The following is a 22,540-nucleotide window of genomic DNA, read 5'->3' as shown; positions in this document are numbered from 1 at the left end:
GACACCTTCATGTCACATTTGTGGCACAGAATTGTGTCATGAAGGAAATCTGGTGTAAAACCTGTGCAAAATCAACACAGAGATCCATAGCAGATCTTCTGTGAAACCCCTGAGCAAAACCAGCTCAAAAAAACTAGGCCAGAATCACACAGCAAATGTCATGCTTGTGTTATGGATGCGTTGCCTATTAATTTTCATTCAAGCGTCTATTAAACCTTGCAGAGGGGCAGCATGAGGGATGCATCCCAGGTGCATGTATTGTGTCTCGTGTTATTCCCCTGTAGACAGTAGACCTGCCATCTATTTTTTTTCCACATATGCTACAGGCAGCAATCAGCTAAATTGACAGAAAATGTATTTGCAGAAAGGCATTTTTCCAATCATACCGGCAACAATAAATAACTGATTAAAAAACTCAAATTACTTTTGCAAATGCTCCTCACCTGAACTCACATGGACTCACAGGATCTGCTAATATATATATATATATATATATATATATATATATATATATATATATATATATAAACTTGAAGGCAGCACCTTCAAATCACATTTTTAAGTCAATCCAACAAGTTATGTATTGGAGGGGGGACCTGGATAAAATACTGCTCAAACTTTAAACAATACAACATAAAACAGTCAAATCTGTCTTTTTCTTTAAAGTTCCATTTATTTTGCAAGAAAATTCAAGGCAAGTGATTACTACTGTGAAAGCACAAGTAACAAAGTGGTGATAAGAATATGAAAACTTGCACACTTTGAGTGGACGAGCTGTATAACGCGTGTAGAACCACCAGGGTTTGCAATTTTTTTTTTTTTCTCCTCCTCTTTCTTCCATCCTTCTTATCCAAAGACACACACCGTGCCTGAAGCCAGCCGGTGTTTGTACTCATACAGGAAGTAGGAAGCTGGAGGAAAGTTGCACTTCATCTCCATCCTGCCCGGCACTACATAGACAGCAACGCCCTCTCCCAAGCCCTCCTGCAGCTTCTTCAGCATGCGAGAGGCCAGGTAGCGGCGTGCCCTGCCAGGATCTTCTTCAATGGCAGCATACACCTCAGGTGGAGGGTTGGGGATCTTCCACTCCAGGTCCACGATGAGCTGGTGGATGCGGCTCTTGTCCAGTGAGGTGGGTACATCACGGTAGCATGCCACCACATGGGGGATCGGCGGTTCGGACGCTATGTTCAGGAAATTGTTGGGGGGCTGTTCTCCTTGGACAGCTTGGTCACTCTCGTTTTCTTCTTGCACATCCTCATCTTTCATGTCCTCCAATGGTCCCACAGCAGGGTGGAGCATTACTGCCCAGCGCAGCCAATCATAGTTCTTCTCCAGGGACTTCAGGATGGACACAGCTGCCTCATCAGGCGCTAAACGGTTATGCACAGCCTCAGAGAGCTGTTGCCGGACATCCCCTTCTGCTTGCTCCAAGAAATAGCCTAAGCAACGCCCCCCTGTGTTTTTCATCTTCCTGTAGAGGGCACCCATGCGATCAGACCAGGTTTTCATCAGAAGAGTCTGGTCTCGACCTGTCAGAAAGGCCTGTGTAAAGAGGCACAGCAGACCGGTGCCCAGAACAAAGTTTATCTGCAGACAGAAACAGGAGAAGATGACATAGTTTTGCTCATCGTTTCCTGGGTAGATGTGAGTTGTGTAAAATGTACACTCAGGTACTTGCATATTTGCATAATTACACATTTTTTTAATTTTGCCTCTACACCAACATACTGGAGTTGAAATGAAAAGACATTACTGAAGTGTAGACTTTCATCTTTAATTCAAGGAGTTGAGCAAAAATATGGGATCAAATATTTAGGAATTATAGCCTTTTTATGCACAGTCTGTATGTTCAGAGTCCAAAAGTAACTGGACAAATATAATTGGCTCTTGCCAACTGTAGAAGACACTCAATGCACCCCAGTGGGTCAATTGCTGACAGAGATGCTTTTCGGGAAGGTAAAAGTATTTTTGGCTCATTATGAAACTGTGGCAGGACAAACTAGATTCTGGCAGGCTGCCACAGAGTTCATGGGAAGAAACTCGTAATTATCTTAATTTATCTTAATTGTTGCATTCTATAGTTATAGGAGTACTTTGTCATATATATATATATATATATATATATATATATATATATATATATATATATATATATATTCTCATGTGTTGTAACATAAGTAAGAAAAAAAGGGTACAAACAAACATAAATGGGAGTCCCTATCACAGTAAGACCAGCACTAAACTCACTCACTCATCTTCAACCGCTTACTCCAATTAAGGGTCACGGGGGGCTGGAGCCTATCCCAGCAGTCATTGTTACAGCAGCACTACCTTGTGTTTATTTATGCTTGTGTTAAAATGCACACTGGGTTCCATGATACTGTCCAAATGCATCCCTTTTCTCAATATATCATTTATGTTATTAATTCTTTTGAGAAAAAAAACCCTATCATCCCTGGTTATCAAGACCAGCCACCTAAGTAGCTCTACTCTACTCTATTCTACTCTTCTTTTTTTAGATATTTAGATATACCTTAGTATACACTAGCAGAGTTCTACCTCAGAACTGGAATGTATTATTGAAGACATACCTTACTGAATTTTCATGCAAAATAATCCAAAGTTAGTTGGCTAATGCTTCAAAATGAAAATAAATGAATGCAAAGTTGTTTTAATTTTGTGGTTTTCGTCATAGTTTCTGTGGACATAAGATTTTGTTAAATTTTCAAACAGGACAGATAACACAGGTATGTTTATACATGATAAGTACTTAAAGAACTAACCATAGTTTGTTGACTCCACAAGGGGAAGTTCTTCAGTATCTACATGACTTTTAGAGTTGATTATTACCCAAATCACTCTGACCTTCTCTCAAAGTAAGACCTTGTGATACTGCTGTGCTATATAAAATGTTCAGACTTTAGTTAAATTGATTGTACTGTTGAATATATACAGTATTTATCCAAGATTCTCAATGTATGTATGTACGAGGTCTGTTCGAAAAGTATCGGACCTTTTTATTTTTTGCAAAAACCATATGGATTTGAATCACGTGTGATTGCATCAGCCAAGCTTGAACCGTCGTGCGCATGCGTGAGTTTTTTCACACCTGTCGGTTGCATCATTCGCCTGTGAGCAGGCTTTGTGTGAGCAGTGGTCCACCCCTCTCGTCGGATTTTTATTGCGAATAAATGTCTGAACGATTTGGAGCTTTGCTGCATCAATTTTTTCCAGAAACTGTGAGAGACCTCCAGGTGGACACCGTTCGGAAAATTCAGATGGCTTTCAGGGACCAATTTATGGGGATTACAAAGATTAAGGAGTGCTCCAGCCGGTTTAAAGACTGCCCACAGTGTCTGAGAGCGCGGCGCACTCCGAGCGCCGATCGACAGGCTGAAACAACCAGATCATTTCCAACGTGAAGGCTTTGTTGATCCGGGTCGTCGTCTGACTTCCACAAAAAAGGCATAAGGCGTGGACATCAGCACTTTTTCAGCACATTCCACTGTTACAGGAGTTTTTTCATGGAAAACGAAGTGGACGGATGCGCCACCGTGCCGTTCATGGCACGTGACAAAACCACCTCCGTGTTGGTCTCACAGAATGGCTTTGAGATGGATTTAAGACGGCTGTTGGTGGCTTTTTAGACGTATGACTATCCGAGAAATTGTGCATGAGCTGGCGCATTGTGCATGGCGCAAAACAACACTGTGATGAAGCCTCACAGGACATGTTGGGGCATGTCCAGTTCATGCACCATTTCTCGGATAGTCACATGACTAAAAAGCCACCGACAGCCATCTGAAATCCATCGCAAAGCCATCCTGTGAGACCAACACGGAGGTGGTTTTGTCCCGCACCATGAACGGCACGGTGGCGCATCCGTCCACTTCTTTTTCCATGAAAAACTCCTGTAACAGTGGAATGTGCCGAAAAAGTGCTGATGTCCACGCCTTATGTCTTTTTTGTGGAAGTCAGACGACGTCCCGGATCAACAAAGCCTTCACGTTGGAAATGATCTGGTTGTTTCAGCCTGTCGATTGGCGCTCAGAGTGCGCCGCGCTCTCAGACGCTGTGGGCGGTCTTTAAACCGGCTGGAGCACTCCTTAGTCTGTGTAATCCCCATAAAATGGTCCCTGAAAGCCATCTGAATTTTCCGAACGGTGTCCACCTGGAGGTCTCTCACAGTTTCTGGAAAAAATTGATGCAGCAAAGCTCCAAATCGTTCAGACATTTATTCGCAATAAAAATCCGACGAGAGGGGTGGACCACTGCTCACACAAAGCCTGCTCACAGGCGAATGACGCAACCGACAGGCGTGAAAAAACTCACGCATGCGCACGAAGGTTCAAGCTTAGTTGATGCAATCCCACGTGATTCAAATCCATATGGTTTTTGCAAAAAATAAAAAGGGCCGATACTTTTCTAACAGACCTTGTATGTATGCATGTGCAAATTTATCTTTTTTGTCTGTTTGTGTTAATTGTACTAACTACACTGATTTTTTTTTTTTTAATCTGTTGTTTTTAACACTTAAAAAAACTGGCAGTTGTGGTTGCCAGAATAATTTTGTAAAAACAAAATCCAGCCAGAATATATGAATACATTCAACCCAGCCATGTCCATCCTTTTTTGCAAAGTCTACTGTCATCTGTCCTTCCACATTTCATCACATCTGTTTCCTTCACCAACATGCCCACTGAAGTCTGCTCCTATCACCACTCTGTCATGCTTGGGCACACTGTCCACCACCTCATCTAACACACTCCAGAAATCTTCCTTCTCCTTCATCTCGAAAACCTACCTGTGGGGCATATGCACTGATGATATTCAACATCACCCCTTCAATTTCCGACTTCACATTCATTACTCTATCAGACACTTGCTTAACCTAACGCATGCGCAGATGCAAAAGGCAGACCGATTTTTAGGGGGGACCGTTCGGTCGGCGACTCCGGATGTGGATTGGTGGACCTCAGAAATCTCCGTTTGCTCTTGTTTTATTTAGTTTTTGTTATTGTTTGTGTTTGTTTTTTTGTTTTTTTTCAAGAAAAACTGAGGCGGCCAGATGTTAAGTTTTCTTAAATTTGATAAATTGTTATGACCCGTGCTGGAATCACATTTAGCAGCATTACATTCTGAATAAAGCCCACAGTGCATGTGTGAAAGGGGCTTTGAAAAACAGCACCTCACCCCCATCCAGCCGAAACGGGCTTGTGACGTCACTGGTGGACAAAAGACTGATGTTCCCATTTTCAGCAGTGTCAGCAAAACAAAAGTCACCAACTCAGCACACCAGAAAGACAACACGGCCTCTGCTGCATTAAACACAGACTTTATTTTCACACCAGGTAGATAAATAGAACATGCATGATTCCCCACAGGGATTTTTCTGCATAGCTGCACAGAGTTTTCTTTTGAATATAAACTTGACCCAGAAAGACCAGATGTATTTACATCACGTTACGTAATGCCGCCTCAATTTCTCAGTTTCTCTTCAGTTACACATGAAATATTTCTCTTTGACTGTCACCTCTCTGTCAGTGCTCTGGGGAAGGAGATCTATTTCCACAATCACTTATGTGGATGCGATCCTCTGGTGGGGAAACAAATACAGGGTCTCCCAAACCTGTGCAGTCATTTATAAGGAGAGGTCCAAACTCCGAGCTTAAATACATGTCTCTAGTTTCTTTTTAGAATGTAGAGTTCTTTTAAGGGGTTACTGTTAAATTGCTATTCAACACCTGGCAATGTCTTCACTGACACAGTAGAGTTTATTGGACTTGATGGTACAAACCCTTGAATATTTAGCTCTGATTCTTGCCTGGTGTCTTGAGTGTGAAAGGGGTAAATGCTTCATGGGGATCATCAGGTGGACACTCTCCTTCCGTAGGGTCACACTAGAGCACGAATGCCAGGGGTGCCCAAGTTCGGTCCTCGAGATCTACCTTCCTGACACTCTTTGTTGTCTCCCTGTTCCAACACACCGGAATCCAATGAAAGACTCATTAGCAGGCTTTTAATGAGCCTTTCATTGGATTCAGGTGTGTTGGAACAGGGAGACAACTAAGAGTGTCAGGAAGGTAGATCTCGAGGACCGAACTTGGGCAACCCCGACGAATGCTGTACGAGTCACACAAATTGGAAAAACAAACAGAATTTGAGCTGCATTCATAGGGGACAGACATTCATACAGCCATGTATGAATACCCAGAATGTGGTGTGAAGCCAGCTGAAATGATTCACACAGCACCCGAGTCCAAGTCGACTACACAGAGTGCAGGTCTAATGCGGACATAAACCTTTCCCCATGGAAAAATAAAGACAGAATAAAATTAAAAAGACAAGGAATGAAAACAACACTGCACGAAACCCCACAATAAGAGGTCTGGGTGGAAAGCGGGGGGGGATGGCAGGGCGAGTGCTGTCACACTGCCGGGTGTCGCGCTCGCATCATATTACAGATAACACAGATTGCTCTTAACCCACCTATGGTATTGAGCAGAGACGCTTGACAGGGGAAGATGATTATTATCAGCTTTAGGGTGCAGGCAGGATTACGGCGGACGTGTCGACATGTTCCGCGCTACAGAGGGTTTTCCAAGAAGCAGTGAAGAAAGGCAACACCAAGGAGGTCGTTGCTGCAAAACATGACAAACCACAACTTCTTTGGCCCAGATAGACAGACGGCGCTCCACCAGTCCATCATTGATGGGAACCTGAAGCTGGTTAAACTGCTGGTGTAATTTGGCGCAGATATCCAACTGGCCAACAGGGAATGGTGGAGAACACTCATTTATACAAGTAGCTACACAGTTGTGTCACATATAAGGGGGAAAAAATGAACATTTCTGCAACCATCAGCCTCACCAACCACTGCAAGGCAACCAAACAAAACACGGCACTGCTTTTACACAGTGCCTCACTGCAAAAATTTCAAATAAAATAAACAAAACAGCCACACCAGCCAGTTTTTTTTCAGTACTGGATGTTTCCCCTTAAGTGTGTGTTATGCTGATTGTGCGCAATACTCTAGCTGGAGCTGATCTGTGTATGTGTTTGTGCGTCAGTGTTTGGAGTCCAGAGTGCAGATGGCCCCCAATTTTCACTCTCAACAGTCCCCTCTTCTGGGTGCAGATTCAACCTGTCATCTTTTATTTTACTGTCTTTTAAACTTGTTTTATATCACAGTCAAACACAGCACGTAATGCTCAGCATCACACTTACAGCCCGTTCAGCCAGCTCTGAGATGCACTGACTCGCTGACACAGCACCTGTGATCGTGGTATAACGTCTAGAATGAGCATGTAATCACACATCCATTGTCAGTCCACCTCATGGGTCAGAGGATTCATTTGTATTATCATGTTATCATGGCTGTTAGACCCCGTCTACACGACCACAGTGCGCATCAACATATCATGGAGACGCACTGATGCACAGCGTTTATGATCACGGTATAATGTCCAGCATGAGCATGTAATCACACATCCATTGTCAGTTCCCTTCATGTGTCAGCGGATTCATCTGTATTATCGTGTTATCATGGCTGTTAGATGCCGTCTACACGGCTGCAGTGTGCGTCAACGCACCATGGAGATGCACTGATGCACAACGCTTGTGATTGTGGTATAACATCCAGGATGAGCAGGTAGTCATGCATACATTGTCAGTCCACCACATGTGTCAGTGGATTCATCCGTATTATTGTGTCATCATTGGCTGTTAGACACTGTTCACACAGCTGCAGTGTGCGTCAACACATCACAGAGATGCACTGATGCACAGCGCTTTAGAGCGCGGTATAGCGTCCAGGATGAGCATGTAATCATGCATCCATTGTCAGTCCACCTCATGTGTCAGCAGATTCATCTGTATTGTCGTGTCATCATGGCTGTTAGACCCCGTCCATATGGCCACAGTGTGCGTCAACACCTCATGAAGATGAGCTGACTCGCTGTGACACACGGTGTATTCTGTGTGATTGCGTTCACATCTAGTGGACATGATGATTGCATGCCACAGACTTTGCACATTGCAATATTTCCTTTGCACACCAAACAGGATGGGGAGCACAATTGGGAAGTGCCCATGCAATCAGTCTGCTCCAGATGCTGGTGGGTTGCCAGATCACATTCCAGTTCGTATGCCATTCGAGCAGTACGACCGCTGTATGAATACAACCCCATACAAATGTAGCATAACAGTAGTGTGCCTGTTCTCTACATTCATGCTGGCCTGTCAATTTGGCATATTTCCCTAAGTGCCACATGAATGCTGTCTGAGGAATTCAAATGCATGTCAATTGACTGTCAATTCATATGGCATTCAAGAATGCAATACGACTGACTCCACTGCTGTTCGTGTATTTTCCAGCACAACAAGAATGTGCCGACTGCTGTACACTCCAAGAAATGAACCGCTGTCTCAATGAGAAAAAGTAATGGAACAATTCGCATAGATTTTTTTAAAGTTATTTCAACTTAACTAGAGAAGTCTTGTGGCATTAAATCAGTTGAAAGTTGAAATAACTAAGTTGAAATCACTTTAACAAATCAATGCGAATTTTTACATCAGTTTTTGTCATTGAGACAGGAGTTCCTTAGGAACGCTGTATGAGGCGTTCAAGTGCCGTTCCAGTGCAGCACAAATTGCACAAATTCATGCTCTGTTGTGACAGGTGTATGAGTGTTTCAGTGATTTAGGCCACGACACCTTCAAAGGGCTCAACAGCGATGGCTGGTGTCCCAGGTGTCCCCTCTTCTACTTTAACCCCTCAATGGTCATCCTACAGCCCAGTACTGTTCCACTGATTTCTCATGATTTTCCTCTGTGTTAATTATTTCTTGTACTTTAACGCTAACATCTCCTTTGTGTTTACTATGTGTAGCTTTACTTCCTGTATGCTGGCTTCTGGATTTATGTGTCTCTGCACTTCTGTGATTTACTGTTTGGCAGCTTTTATAATGAAACTGCAAGTCCAGATGCTATGATTCCTCACTCAGCTTTAGGGCATCCATTGATTCCTCAAAGATCACAGCATTACTGCAAAGTCAAGCTCAATGAACTAACCAACAACCGCACTTCAGATGATGGACTGTACAAACCGACACCCAGTCTGTGCAATCATGCCATAAACAATAGACCACCTCCAGCCTTGAGTGGTGCCATGTACACTCGCAACTCTTACATTTATACCTCAGAGTCTTCAGAATGCCAGTGCATCTGTTTTCAAGGGCAGTGATTTTTTTTCTAATCTTCACAGGGTACAACCAAGTCTAACAGACTGACAAGTACTGAATTAAAGACTATACACCCACTGACCAACTATGTCAAGAGAAGCACTTGAAATCATCTGGCAATACTTGTACTAAATTATAATGAGTTGATGACTTTGCCTATGGGCGTTCATCATGGAGGATGGATGAAAATACAGATGTGCAAAAAAGCACTACAATAACCAAGTGCCAATGCCCTGAACCAAGATCAAGTTGGACTGAGTGGGATAATGCACAAAATGAAGCTATGGTATGGAAACAAGATAAACAAGATATCACCTTTTTGTCATCTGATAAATGTAACGTTGTTAGAAAATCAAATGGTTACTTGAACATGCAAATAAAATGAAACAAAGTATTTTTACATCTATTTTGTCACCATATTTAATAATAGATTAAGAGTATTGGTGTATATGAAACTGTGCCATGGACTATAAGTTAAAAAAAAATATACAGTTTGTGTGCATAAAAGCATGTTTATTTGAGCTCAGTTCTCCTGAAGTGAATTAGGTGTATGACTAATGGCACTTAAAGCTCCCTGTGAGGTGCAGGAGCGAACAAGGACACACTCCCTTCGCCCTTTTACCCACCTTGACACAGAACTCCTTCAGCTCCCAGCGTTTGGGCTTTTGGCTCAGGATGAGCTCCTCTAACAGGGTGGGGTGGTTGGTCAGAGCCGACACGCCCATCAGGCGGTTGTAGAGCGCCATCAGTTGCCGTTCCAGCCGGTACTCCTGCACGTACTGGAGGAACACCTCTGTCTCCTTCTTGGTGAACTGTGACTGGGCCCTCACCTGAGGTACAGGAGTTTTTATGTTGGTTTGAGGTCGACTGTATACGAAAAATGAAATGAGCCTATAACATTACATATGCCACACCATTACTGATGTTAAGATAAGATAAGATAAACTTTATTGATCTCACAGAGGAGAAATTCACATGTATGTCAGCTCTTAAAAACACACAAGATGGGTGCAAGTAGAGGAAAATGTTCATCAAACAGCGTGTGCAAGGATAAGCAATAATAATAATACTTGTGGCAGTACAAGACATAAGAAAATTAGGTAGAAATAGAATATGTATGTATGTATGAGTATATATATGTATATACAAGGTCTATTAGAAAAGTATCCGACCTTATTAGTTTTTTCAAAAACCATATGGATTTGAATCACGTGTGATTACATCAGACATGCTTGAACCCTCGTGGGCATGCGAGAGTTTTTTCACGCCTGTCGGTTACGTCATTCGCCTGTGGGCAGTCTTTGAGTGAGGAGTCGCCCACCCTCTCGTCGATTTTTTCATTGTTTAGGAATGGCTCAGAGACTGCTGCTTTGTTTGATCAAAATTTTTTCAAAACTGTAAGGCACAACTGAGTGGACACCATTTGATAAATTTAGCTGGTTTTCGGTAAAACTTTTAACGGCTGATGAGAGATTTTGGTCTGTAAGTGTCGCTTTAAGGACGGCCCACGGCGCCTGACAGCAATCTGCACTTCGAGGCGGCAGCGTCTCGCCGTTTCAAGTTGAAAACTTCCACATTTCAGGCTCTGTTGACCCAGGAAGTCGTCAGAGAACAGAGAACTTTCAGAAGAAGTCGGCATGAGGAGTTTATTCGGACATTCCATTGTTAACGGACATTTTGTAATGAAAGAACGTGCGGGCAGAGTCGCATGTCGGGCCGGACCCGACCGCGGGGGGTTGCGACAGGAAAAACACCTCCGTTGGAAACCTTAACGGGCAAGTTGGAACATGCCCAAGCTGTTAAACAATTTCTCAGTTACTCACTTGTTGAAAGCCATCAAAAGCCGCCTGAATTTTACAAATGGTTTTCAACACGGAGGTGTTTTTCCTGTCGCGGCGCACACAGATATATATACACAGATTCGCCGAGTCGTCACGGAAACGACTCGGCGAATCTGTGTATATATATATGCACACGCATACCTTTACACATACACATATACATATGCATATACGAGGTCTATTAGATAATAAACCGACACTTTTATTTTTTTTTTTAACTATATGGATTTGAATGACGTGCGATTACACCAATCATGCTTGAACCCTCGTGCGCATGCGTGAGTTTTTTCACGCGTGTCAGTGACGTCATTTCCCTGTGGGCAGGCCTTGAGTGAGATGTGGTCCCGCCCTCTCGGCTGAATTCCTTTGTTTCACATGCTGCTCGAGACGGCGCGCGTTGCTTTATCAACATTTTTTCTGGACCTGTGAGGAATATCCGAGTGGACACTATTCTAGAAATTAAGATGGTTTTCGGTAAAACGTTTAACGGCTGATGAGAGATTATGGGGTGTTTCTGTCGCTGTAAGGACTTCCCACGGAGCGGGACGTCGTGCAGCGCTTCCAGGCGCCGTCGTCGGCCTGTTTCGACCTGAAAACATCCTAATTTAAGGCTTAATTCACCCAGGACGTCGTGAGAGAACAGAGAAGATTCAGAAGAGGCCGGCATGAGGACTTTATGCGGACATTCCACTGTTTAAGGACTTTTTTTAATGAAAGACGTGCGCGCAAATTCACCGAGTCGTTTCCATGATGACTCGGCAAATCTGTGTGCGCCGCGACAGGAAAAACACCTCCGTGTTGAAAACCATTTGTAAAATTCAGGCGGCTTTTGATGGCTTTACGGCGACACTACCAGACCAAAATCTCTCATCAGCCCTTAAAATTTTTACCGAAAACCAGCTGAATTTATCGAATGGTGTCCACTCAGTTGTGCCTTACAGTTTTGAAAAAATTTTGATCAAACAAAGCAGCAGTCTCTGAGCCATTCCTAAACAATGAAAAAACGACGAGAGGGTGGGCCACTCCTCACTCAAAGACTGCCCACAGGTGAATGACGTAACCGACAGGTGTGAAAAAACTCTCACATGCCCACGAGGGTTCAAGCATGTCTGATGTAATCACACGTGATTCAAATCCATATGGTTTTTGAAAAAAATAATAAGGTTGGATACTTTTCTAATAGACCTCGTATATATGTACGTACATATATAAGTTAACGTGTTAACATGTTAGCGTGTTACTCTCAGTATGATAAATTTAACCAGGAATCAGTTTAAGAAACTCAGCTGTGGTCTTGTCACTGTTCAAGGTCACAATCTTTCAGCCCTTTTTTTAAAAAACATTTGTTTTCTTTTCAACTCTATGAGAGGTGAGAAAGTAGACCTCAACCCTGTTTAAGGGCAGTTTCACCTCAAGTGTGAGCCAAAAGTCATATCGGTGTTGACAATTTGATTTGGTAATGACTTGGCTGTTAATCCAACAAGGAGGAACAGTGGACAAGAAACATTTGTTAACAAGATTAAGACCTTTTAGTCAGAATACAAAGTGGTGTTTCAACTCAACCACTGATGTTGAGCAACAGGTCTTTGCTAACATCCACTATTATAATACAGTCTAAGACCAATACTACATTATTTCTACATGCACGTGTATAGCAGGAGGTGCTAATGGTAGAAAAAAAAAATGTTTTTTTTTCCAAATATGCTTACATCCACTTCAGAGATTGTGCATTGTGTAATTTGGGAGATATTTCATATAGGAAGTAGGTGTCTACCATGACAAAAAAAAAACCCACCCCATGCAAAAAAGAAAACTGCAAATATACTGTAATTTTAACATCTTTCGAAATATTAGAATGTAATTGTTTTGACTTCATGATTAGTTTTGATGAACCCTGCATTAAACACAACATTCAAGTTTATGATATATAATGCTCCTGACTTGGTAGGACTTGTTTTAGAGAAGTCACAAAAGCTACATAAGTACTGATATTATTACAGCGATCATGCAATTACACGTCATTTCAAGTCACGGCATGGCAAGTTGTAGTAAATCAAGTGTCATGGCCAAGCCAAAAACAAGATCTCAGGCTAAAGAATTTGATAAAACCTTTGACAATGGTTTATGTTTTTAAAGTTTTTGAAGAGCATGGCCTCCTCCTAAGTTCTGTTATTCACGTAGTGTGACTGAAATAAAACCATTGACAATGGTTTATGTTTTTAAAGTATTTGAAGAGCATGGACAAACTTTACACATAGTGGAATAGCCAGATAATTGAAAATAGACCATACTTTGTTACATTCAAGGGGTGGGGGGGGGGGTATTTTCAAGATATAGGATTAATTTTGATGCCAAAATGCTGGTATTAATATTGTGAATCATTTTCCAAGTGGATGTACTGAAATTCTGGCTTGTGATTTTACCACCTCCTGCTAACATGTATGTACATGTTGGACTCAGAGGATGTTTAACATGCAAGCATATTTACAGTGGATCAGGAAAGTATTTACGTTTTGCTTTTTCCACGTTTTATGTTGGGTGAGACTAGCACACGGGTTGAGTGTGCCATGTTGGAACAAACCACTCCAAGGGGGGGGGTGTCAGCGGTAGCATACTGTGGCTGAAAAAGCCCAATAATAATAATAATAAACCTCCATGATTGGGAAATTGCCCTTGTAATATAAATTAACATAGGTTTATGGCACATATTTCATGTCATTCTCGAGGATTCACAGCCCTGGTTCTTCATTCCTGAAACTTGTGGCCATTAGCAAGACAAGCTTTGTTTTAAAATTGAACACAATAAAACAGAATATAGAAAAACATACATCTTCTCGTAAGGACTATACACTTTCATGCAACAAAAGTGTTGTCAAAACACAGAAAAATATAAAGTAAGAATTGCAAAACAAAAAGAAGAAAAAACGCAGAGACTACCTAGAAAGGAAGCAAAATCTTGGGTATAATTCAAATAAGCAAGAAACAAGATACGAGGTCTGTCAATAAAGTAACGGTCCTTTTAATTTTTTCAAAAACTATATGGATTTCATTCATATGTTTTTACGTCAGACAAGCTTGAACCCTCGTGCGCATGCGTGAGTTTTTCCACACCTGTCGGTGACGTCATTCACCTGTGAGCACGCCTTGTGGAAGGAGTGGTCCCGCCCCCTCGTCGGATTTTGACTGTCTGGAAATGGCGGAATGATTTGGGCTTCACAGAGAATAAGGACTGTTACTACAGCTTTAAGAACGAGCTGCGACGACGAGGCAGAAAACGGCAGATCATTTCTAAGCTGATGGCTCTGTGGATACGAGACCGTTGTGTGCACTTTCTCTGGGTATCACAAGAGCTGGACATCAGCCATTTTCCGGCAGATTTCACTTTTAACAAGAGATTTTGTCATGGAAAGCCGCGTGGAGGCTTCGTGCGTAACGACCGATTCGCTGTTTGAGCGAGACAAAGAACACCTCCATTTCGGCGTGACAGAGGACAAGTTGGGACAAGCCTACCTCAGCTTTCAATGCTTACCAGTCCAGTAAGTATCAGAGAAATTGTGGAGAGCTGGGCTTGTCCTAACTTGTCCTCTGACACGCCGAAACGGAGGTGTTCCTTTGTCTCGCTCAAACAGCGAATCGGTCGTTACGCACAAAGCCTCCGCGTGGCTTTCCATGACAAAATCTCTTGTTAAAAGTGAAATCTGCTGGGAAATGGCTGATGTCCACGCAGCTCTTGTTATAACCAGAGAAAGTGCACACGACGGTCTCGTATCCACAGAGCCATCAGCTTAGAAATGATCTGGCGTTTTCTGCCTCATCGTTGCAGCTCGGAGTGCGGCGCGCCGAGCGTCCTTAAAGCCGTTCTTAAAGCTGTAGTAACAGTCCTTATTCTCTGTGAAGCCCGTAAAATTTTCACCGAAAGCCAGATAAATTTTTCAAATGGTTTCCAGGTGCCAGTCTCTAACAGCTTCTGAAAAAATTCTGATGGAAAAAAGTCCAAATCATTCTGCCATTTCCAGACAATCAAAATCTGACGAGGGGGCGGGACCACTCCTTCCACAAGGCGTGCTCACAGGCGAATGACGTCACCGACAGGCGTGGAAAAACTCACGCATGCGCACGAGGGTTCAAGCTTGTCTGACGTAAATAAAACATATGAATCAAATCCATATAGTTTAAAAAAAAATAAAAAGGACCGTTACTTTATTGACAGACCTCGTATATCTCCACATATCTTTCTAGATATTTTGTTGGAGCAGCAAAACAAGCTGCACATACTCGTACAAGCGACAAGTTCCGAAGTTCTGGGCCCTGCTCAGTTTGGCACGTCTGATGTGCTGGTTAAAAATGTTTTTCACTGACACCCCCATCCTCTGGATGGTTTGTGCCGACACTGCACACTCAACCCATGCATTAGTTTCACCCCCTTATGTTACAGTGTTATTCCAAAATGGAGCAAATTAATTTTTCTCCTCAAAATTCTAATCACAACACCCCATAATGCCATGAAAAAATATTGAAATTTTTGGCATTCTGTCATTCATCTGGCATTCACACCAAAGTGTTCAATCTTTGTCTCGTCAGACCAGAGAATTTAGTTTCTCATGGTCTGAGAGTCCTTCAGGTGCCTTTTGCCAAACTGCAGGTGGGCTGTCATGTGCCTTTGGCTAAGGAGTGGCTTCTGTCTGGCCACTCTACCATACAGGCCTGATTGGTGGATTGCTGCAGAGATGGTTGTCCTTCTGGAAGGTTCTCCTCTCTCCACAGAGGAATGCTGGAGCTCTGACAGAGTGACCATCAGGTTCTTGGTCACCTCCCTGACTAAGGCCCTTCTCCCCATATTGCTCACTTTAGATGGGCGGCCAGCTCTAGGAAGAGTCCTGGTGGATTCAAACTTCTTTTATTTACAGATGATGGAGGCCACTGTGCTCATTGGGACCTTCAAAGCAGCAGAAATGTTTTTGTACGCTTTCGCATATTGGAGCCTTGAAACAATCCTGTCCCAGAGGTCTACAGACAATTCCTTTTACTTCATGCTTGGTTTGTGCTCTGACATACACTGTCAACTGTGGGACCTTATATGTAGACAGGTGTGTGTCTTTCCAAATCATGACTAATCAACTGAATTTACCCCAGGTGGACTCCAGTTAAGCTGAAGAAACATCTCAAGGATGATAAACAGGATGCACCTGAGCACAATTTTAAGCTTCAAGGCAAAGGCTGTGAATACTTACGTATATGTGATTTCCTAGTTTTTATTTTTAATAAATTTGCAAAATTCTCAAAAAAAAATTCACATTGTCATTATGGGGTATTGTGTGTAGAATTTTGAGGGAAAAATTAATTTCATTTGGAATGAGGCTGTAACCTAACAAAATGTGGACAAAGCGAAGCGTTGTGAATACTTTCCGGATGCATTGACAATACAAAACAGTTGTTTGTTTGTTTGTTTGGATTTCCATTTTGAATGGCCATACATGCTTTGTACCCTGGCTGATTCCTCACCGCTGTGCCCAGCTGGTAGTAAACCACATTCAAGTCATCCTCCAGGCTTTTGACCGTTCCATCATCCAGCAGTCCGTGGCCTGATGCTCCCAGCTCCTGGTCAATGTGATCCAGGTTCTTCTTGGCCAGCTCACTCTCATCTGCTGTGGCATTTCCACCCAGATAGGAGCAGATTCCCTGAACCAGGACCCTGAACAGCACAGACATTGAAACCTGAATCACATCATAGTCTTACAAAGTTCTGACACAATGTGACAGTTGTGCACATTTAATGTGTCGAAATTTGTTTGGACACTCCATGTATTGTTTTGTTTTACTAAAGTGCATTTGTGAGTGTTAATAAGAAAAAAGTCTCACCTCACAGTCTGCATGTACCCCACTGGCTCCAAAACCTTCCCAAACATTGCCATGACTCCACCGATCAGTCCTGGAAACTTACCTGTGGAGGGGGAAAAAGCATTGCATACAACCAAATTTCTGAAATTTACAATTATTTTAAAATGATTTAAGTCAATGCAAATTCATCATCAGTTGTGATGAACGTGAGTTAACCAAATGTGAAGCCTCTTCGTCTTGTTGCAGCTCAGTCGTTCTGTGTGCAGGTCTGCACTGACCTTCACCTTCTGCCCAATATTTATACACTCTCCTGGACAGGTATCGTATCTGATAAGGAATTCTCCACCTCCACTTACCTGTAAAAACAAAAGAATGAAGGGAGTTCAAAATGTTCATGCAATGTACTATCAGAGAACTCATAGAAGCCCTAAAAGGAAAGCCACCCATCCATACCGGTTTTAACTATAAGAGCAGATATGTGATATAATAATAATAATAATAATAATAATAATAATAATAATAATAATAATAATAATAATAATAATGTACATCACCATAGAGTGAAAGTGAACAAGGCAGATTTTAGCAAATTTCCATCTTTTGTCCACCAGTAGATGTTCCGTAAAACAAAGAACTACAACACATTTAACAAAATTACATCAAAAAATAACAAAGTTAGTCATTTCAGCATAATGCACATTCCCTACATACATTGCACCAATACATACATTATTTAGTGCTACTTCCTACATAGCTAATGTGTACAGGTCTGATTACATTTTAGCCAGCTCACCTGGCAGGAAGCATAAAACTGGTATATAAGGTCTTTAAAGTATGCAGAATTAAAATAGATGAGGTAACCCATGGGGTTGAAAATGTTCATATGATAGGTACTGTATATGTGACCCTGCAATAGACTTTGAGTTTACACTACTAATCTATTTAATTTATTTGAACACTCAAGTTTACAGTGTACTTGTTGCAATCGAGGTGATTACACTCAACTGAGGGACAAAGTCATTTCCTCCAGAATGCTGGGATGATACCTCTTTCACAAATGGAAGCAAAAATTGCTTGCAGTGGCAGAACAGCATCTCTACCCACTTGAAGTACTTCTGTCCAGCGAGATCCCTTCAGCTTTGTCTGCCCTCAGCTGTTTCGTCACCTTTGTAATCTCACTGAGAATCAATGGTTCACAGCTGACTGGCAGAACAAACACAAGAATTCTGGCACTGGAGATGTCCAACATCCTGGCAGGTGGATCAGGAGCTGGTCCAGCAGAACAATCAGCTGTCAGAACCCTGCCTTCTCTTACAGTGCTTTGATTCCTCTTTAAACAGGCCGAGGGTCATTAGACCACAGATGTTGTGCTACCTGCTCACAAATTTCTCAGATTTAACATTTATTTAACCAGGTTAGTCCCATTGAGATCAAGAGCTATTTTGCAAGGGAGACCTGGACAATTATAAAGTTTCCAATTCACCAAACCTGCGTGCGTTTAAATGTGGGAGGAAACTGAAGCACCCGGAGGAAACCCATTCAAACACAGGGAAAACATGCAAGTTCCACACAGAAAGGCCACAGGTGGGAATCGATCCCATGACCTGCTTGCTGACCACTAAGCCACTGTGCTGCAAAATGCCTCCTTCCCTACCCTCAGTGCCAACACAGCCCGCTTTCTGTGTTCCTTTTACAGCCCAGAATTTCCATCAATCTCTGTACTATGACTTCTCTGGCTGATATTCAGGATCAAAGTTCAGCAATCAAGAGCAAAGATCAGCTATCAAAATTAAAAATAACTAATCGGGATAAAAGGTAGTAGTATGTAATTTACTAAATGTCCTAATGTTTTTAGTTTTAGTAGTAGTAGTAGTAGTAGTAAGTAGTAGCACCAGCAATAGTAGCTTATTATGTAAAAGTAAACACCCCTGGAAATTCAGTGACATACCAAATCTGGGAGCATGCACTAGTACCATGCTTCACCACATCCACAACACAAATTAAACTGCCTTGGACCCTGGATGGCAACCACCCAGGTAGACAACTGGCCCATTCCTACATCTCTACAATAACCACCTCTCTGTAACAGCCAGGTGAAATGTGGATGTCCCCTTGGCCTTCTCCAGCCACTGGGTCTTCAACCTTCAGGTACCTGCAAGTTGAATCGTGCACAGAGAAATGCGCCACACGGCCAAGATGTCAAAGCTAATACTCCCTCGCAATGCAAGTGATATGCCTCATCTTATTCTCTCAGTAATTGCTCATTTGACACAAAGCCATTCCAGTAGTACCCAAGGACCTTCTAAAAGGACGAAATACCAAATACATCGGCTCGTCACCTTAGGTCACTGGTTAGCATCTAAGTCTCACAACTATACAGTAAGATAGGTGGTACCACCAGGACCCAAAATACTCAGACCTTCACACTCCTGCAAAGACATCAACATCACCAAACACCGCTGTCCAGCGACCTCATGACTCCATACTCTTTCAATCTCTCGATTTTAATCTCTCGATTTCAAAGGCAGTGGTGGGCACAGTTCCGATAATCCGATAACAGATAATTATCGAAGATAATGTTTTCATTATCAGATTATCTTTTTAGATAACTTTAAAAACTATTATCGGACCAATTATCTTCCGATTAACTTTTGTCCGATAACTTTTAGACCGATAAACAAAGCTTAACAGTGACAAGCATTTCTAAAATTTTAAATCGGTTCAGCATCTACCTGTTAAACGTTTTGTAACAGATGTACAGTTATACCCTCTGAAAACTTTGCCAGTGATGCCGGTAACGCGTTACTCTAATCTGACCAGTTTTTTTAGTAACGAGTAATCTAACGCGTTAATCTTTCCAAATCAGTAATCAGATTAAAGTTACTTCTCCAAGTCACTGTGTGTTACTATTATTTTTCATTGTGGGTCGATAGCAGCATTAAACTTGGTCCGTGGGCAGGAGGTCAGGGTTCAACTGAACTGCCCACTTTAAGCGAGTTGTGAGCTTTTCATCCACGGTTTTTTGCAGCAGCTACAACTCGTCCTCACCTTAAAGGCAACAACAGCACACGTGCACTGAGCTTTACAAAGACATTTTTATGCTTTTTTCTCCTTTATTTAGAATTCTGAGCTGAGCCGCTCCGTATCTGCTCGCTAAAAACAGCTGATCCTCCGCGACGCGTCAACAACTAACACTATTTTCCACTCAAATGCACCTAAACTCTCTTTCTGAGGACCACATGATGTGAAAACGCAATAAAACTTTCTTACCTGTAAATCTGGTCATGTTTTCTGCATAAATAAATGTTATCCATTCTTTGTGCTCAAACGCCAAAGCAGGGGCGAATCCCGATGGAATGGGGGCATGGGGCAAGGATGTGCTCCCACCACCACATCACCCCTAGATGAAGCTGTTTTTTACTACAGCTACTAATACTACTTATAATAATAATAATTTCGACAAGTAAAATGTTTAGAGAGAATCTAAATGTTAGAAATAATTTAATAGTTACATTTATAAACAATGTAGGTTAGAAATTGCAAGTTTTACTGTTACAGTGCTGTCAACAGTTAAATATGAGGTCAAGAAAGAGGTCTTTATTTTACTTTTTATAAAACAAGTATTTATTTTCACTGAAGTCAAGAAAGGGTGACTATAAAGTGAGTTTTGGCAAAACAAGTATCATTGTCATGTTGAGGTGGCAGAGGGTTGTTGTCGGCAGCTGGAGAAAGTAACTAAAAAGTAACTAGTAATCTAACTTAGTTACTTTTCCAATTGAGTAATCAGTAAAGTAACTAAGTTACTTTTTCAAGAAGTAATCAGTAATCAGTAATTGGATTACTTTATCAAAGTAACTGTGGCAACACTGCTGCAAACAGAAGAGAGCTGCTTGTATGAAAAGCGTCACTATCCTCTGCAGACAAAGAAGTGGTCAAAAAAAAAACATTTCCTTTAACACCATACTTACCATTTTTCAAAATTGCCACCTCTATTTCTTCATTTTTAAAAACTTCTGCACAAATCATATATTGTGTGCATAAATAGATTTCTATGAATGCATTTTGAAATAAAAGGGGCGAAATAATCAAATTTAGACTTTAATATTCCCTAAAAATGCTTTTTCAAGATGGCTGCCATATCAGAAAGAAATTGTTAAAGGAAGAGTTTGAACTTGTGAAGGAAAAATGGATGTTTTCTTCATGTCTGCAAGGTAGAAAGTACCAGGCCAGGGTCATCCCCTGCTTGATTTTGCCCTTCTTGATACAACATGTTGTGTTTCTCCAATTTCATGACTAAACACCTAATCATGGCCCGCACTAGCTAAAGGCCATGTTTGTACTATGATGTTGTTTTCATTATGGCAGTGGTCCTTAACACGGCTGGAAAGACAGAAGGCTCTGAGGGTGCATCGCATGTTGTGTCTTTTCAGAGTCAACTCCAGGTGCATCTGTTTCTGCTTCGACCAAAATTAAATCTTTCTGCATCGGTATGTCTAACTCCTGAATGCTTCTTTGCCGCCTGTCTCAGTTTATGCTGACATCATCACAGAAATTCCACAACAGAACTTAGTTACAGATATGCTGGTCAACCTGGTGTCAAAATGTTCCTTTTGGTGTGGTTGTTTCAATAAGATAAAAAAAAAATAGCTATGAGAAGACTGCATAGTCAGTGATAAAGCAGCCAATTCAAGCTGCTATTCTGTCACCATTCTATCAATATTTATGCATAATAGCAGAAAGCTTGTAATCTAGAAAGTCATGATCTTGATCTGCAATTGATGTTCACACTATAAATGGGTTCTTCTTACAGTGCCAATGAAAAAAAACTGTCTATATAGGTTTAAATATTACAGATTCATATTGCTAAACTAACACATCCAACTTTTTAGTAATTTTTTAACTTAAAGAAAAAATCTTACAAGGTAACGTTTGTTACATGCCATAGAATCCAATGTACATCGACACTGTTTGACATTTACTTTGCAAACCAAGCATTCAACACTGTCAAAACTATTCCATTTATTAATCCTGTTAGTTCAACCAATAATTTGCACAACTTTTTGTAACCTAAATTGGAGCAACTTTAACTTTTGACTCCTGCACAAACTGAAATTGATCTTTGTCACCATTCTTGCTTTTTTTTTTAACCCCATAACTCCATAACATTCAGTCATAGATAGACCAAACTATACTTTTTTGGAATCTCTGTGATCAGACACATAATGTGGTATAGCTTTCAATATGATTGGAGCATTTCTAAATTTTGACCCCTGTGTAATTCTTCAATTGACCCCTACCTGGCCGCCATATTGGATTTTGAAGTGGCCAGTCGGTTTTTTCAAGAGTAATGTCAAGGAGTATTTGTGCTGAATTTGGTGCTTGTATCACCATGTGAAGGATTGTTTCAGTTATCTGCTGAAGGACAGGTTCTGTGCTGTTTGGTGGGAAGTGACGCCATCTTCTGGTAGCAGTCTCATAATTTAACCTTCGTCTTCACTGTTACTTTAGGACTTTTAGAACTCTCAAATTAAGACACCAGTTTTTAAAAAATTAAGATACAGTACTGACTGTGTGTAGCAGTGCAACTTTTGTCTGTTGCATCACCAGTTACGCAAC

The 22,540-nt window shown here is 41.6% G+C and overlaps 1 protein-coding gene across 2 annotated transcripts in view; it reads right to left on the bottom strand.

Moving 5' to 3' along the window:
- Positions 1-692: 692 nt before the first annotated feature.
- The window catches only part of LOC117524986, a 34,953-nt gene continuing 13,105 nt past the window's right edge, over positions 693-22,540 (bottom strand). Inside the window, exons 2-6 of one of the 2 annotated variants that reach the window (XM_034186794.1) lie at positions 17,141-17,197; positions 16,946-17,027; positions 16,589-16,778; positions 9,872-10,075; positions 693-1,590 (exon numbers count right to left, since the gene is read on the bottom strand). In XM_034186794.1, the coding sequence (XP_034042685.1) occupies positions 847-1,590; positions 9,872-10,075; positions 16,589-16,778; positions 16,946-16,998 (1,191 nt within the window). In that variant the 5' untranslated portion in view covers positions 16,999-17,027; positions 17,141-17,197 and the 3' untranslated portion in view covers positions 693-846. Of the gene's footprint in view, positions 1,591-9,871; positions 10,076-16,588; positions 16,779-16,945; positions 17,028-17,140; positions 17,281-22,540 lie in introns of both variants that reach the window. The other variant, XM_034186793.1, reaches the window with a different exon arrangement.

This window comes from Thalassophryne amazonica, chromosome 14 (assembly GCF_902500255.1).
Source record: "Thalassophryne amazonica chromosome 14, fThaAma1.1, whole genome shotgun sequence".
NCBI lineage: Eukaryota > Metazoa > Chordata > Actinopteri > Batrachoidiformes > Batrachoididae > Thalassophryne > Thalassophryne amazonica.
This window is presented reverse-complemented; position numbering and strand designations above follow the sequence as displayed.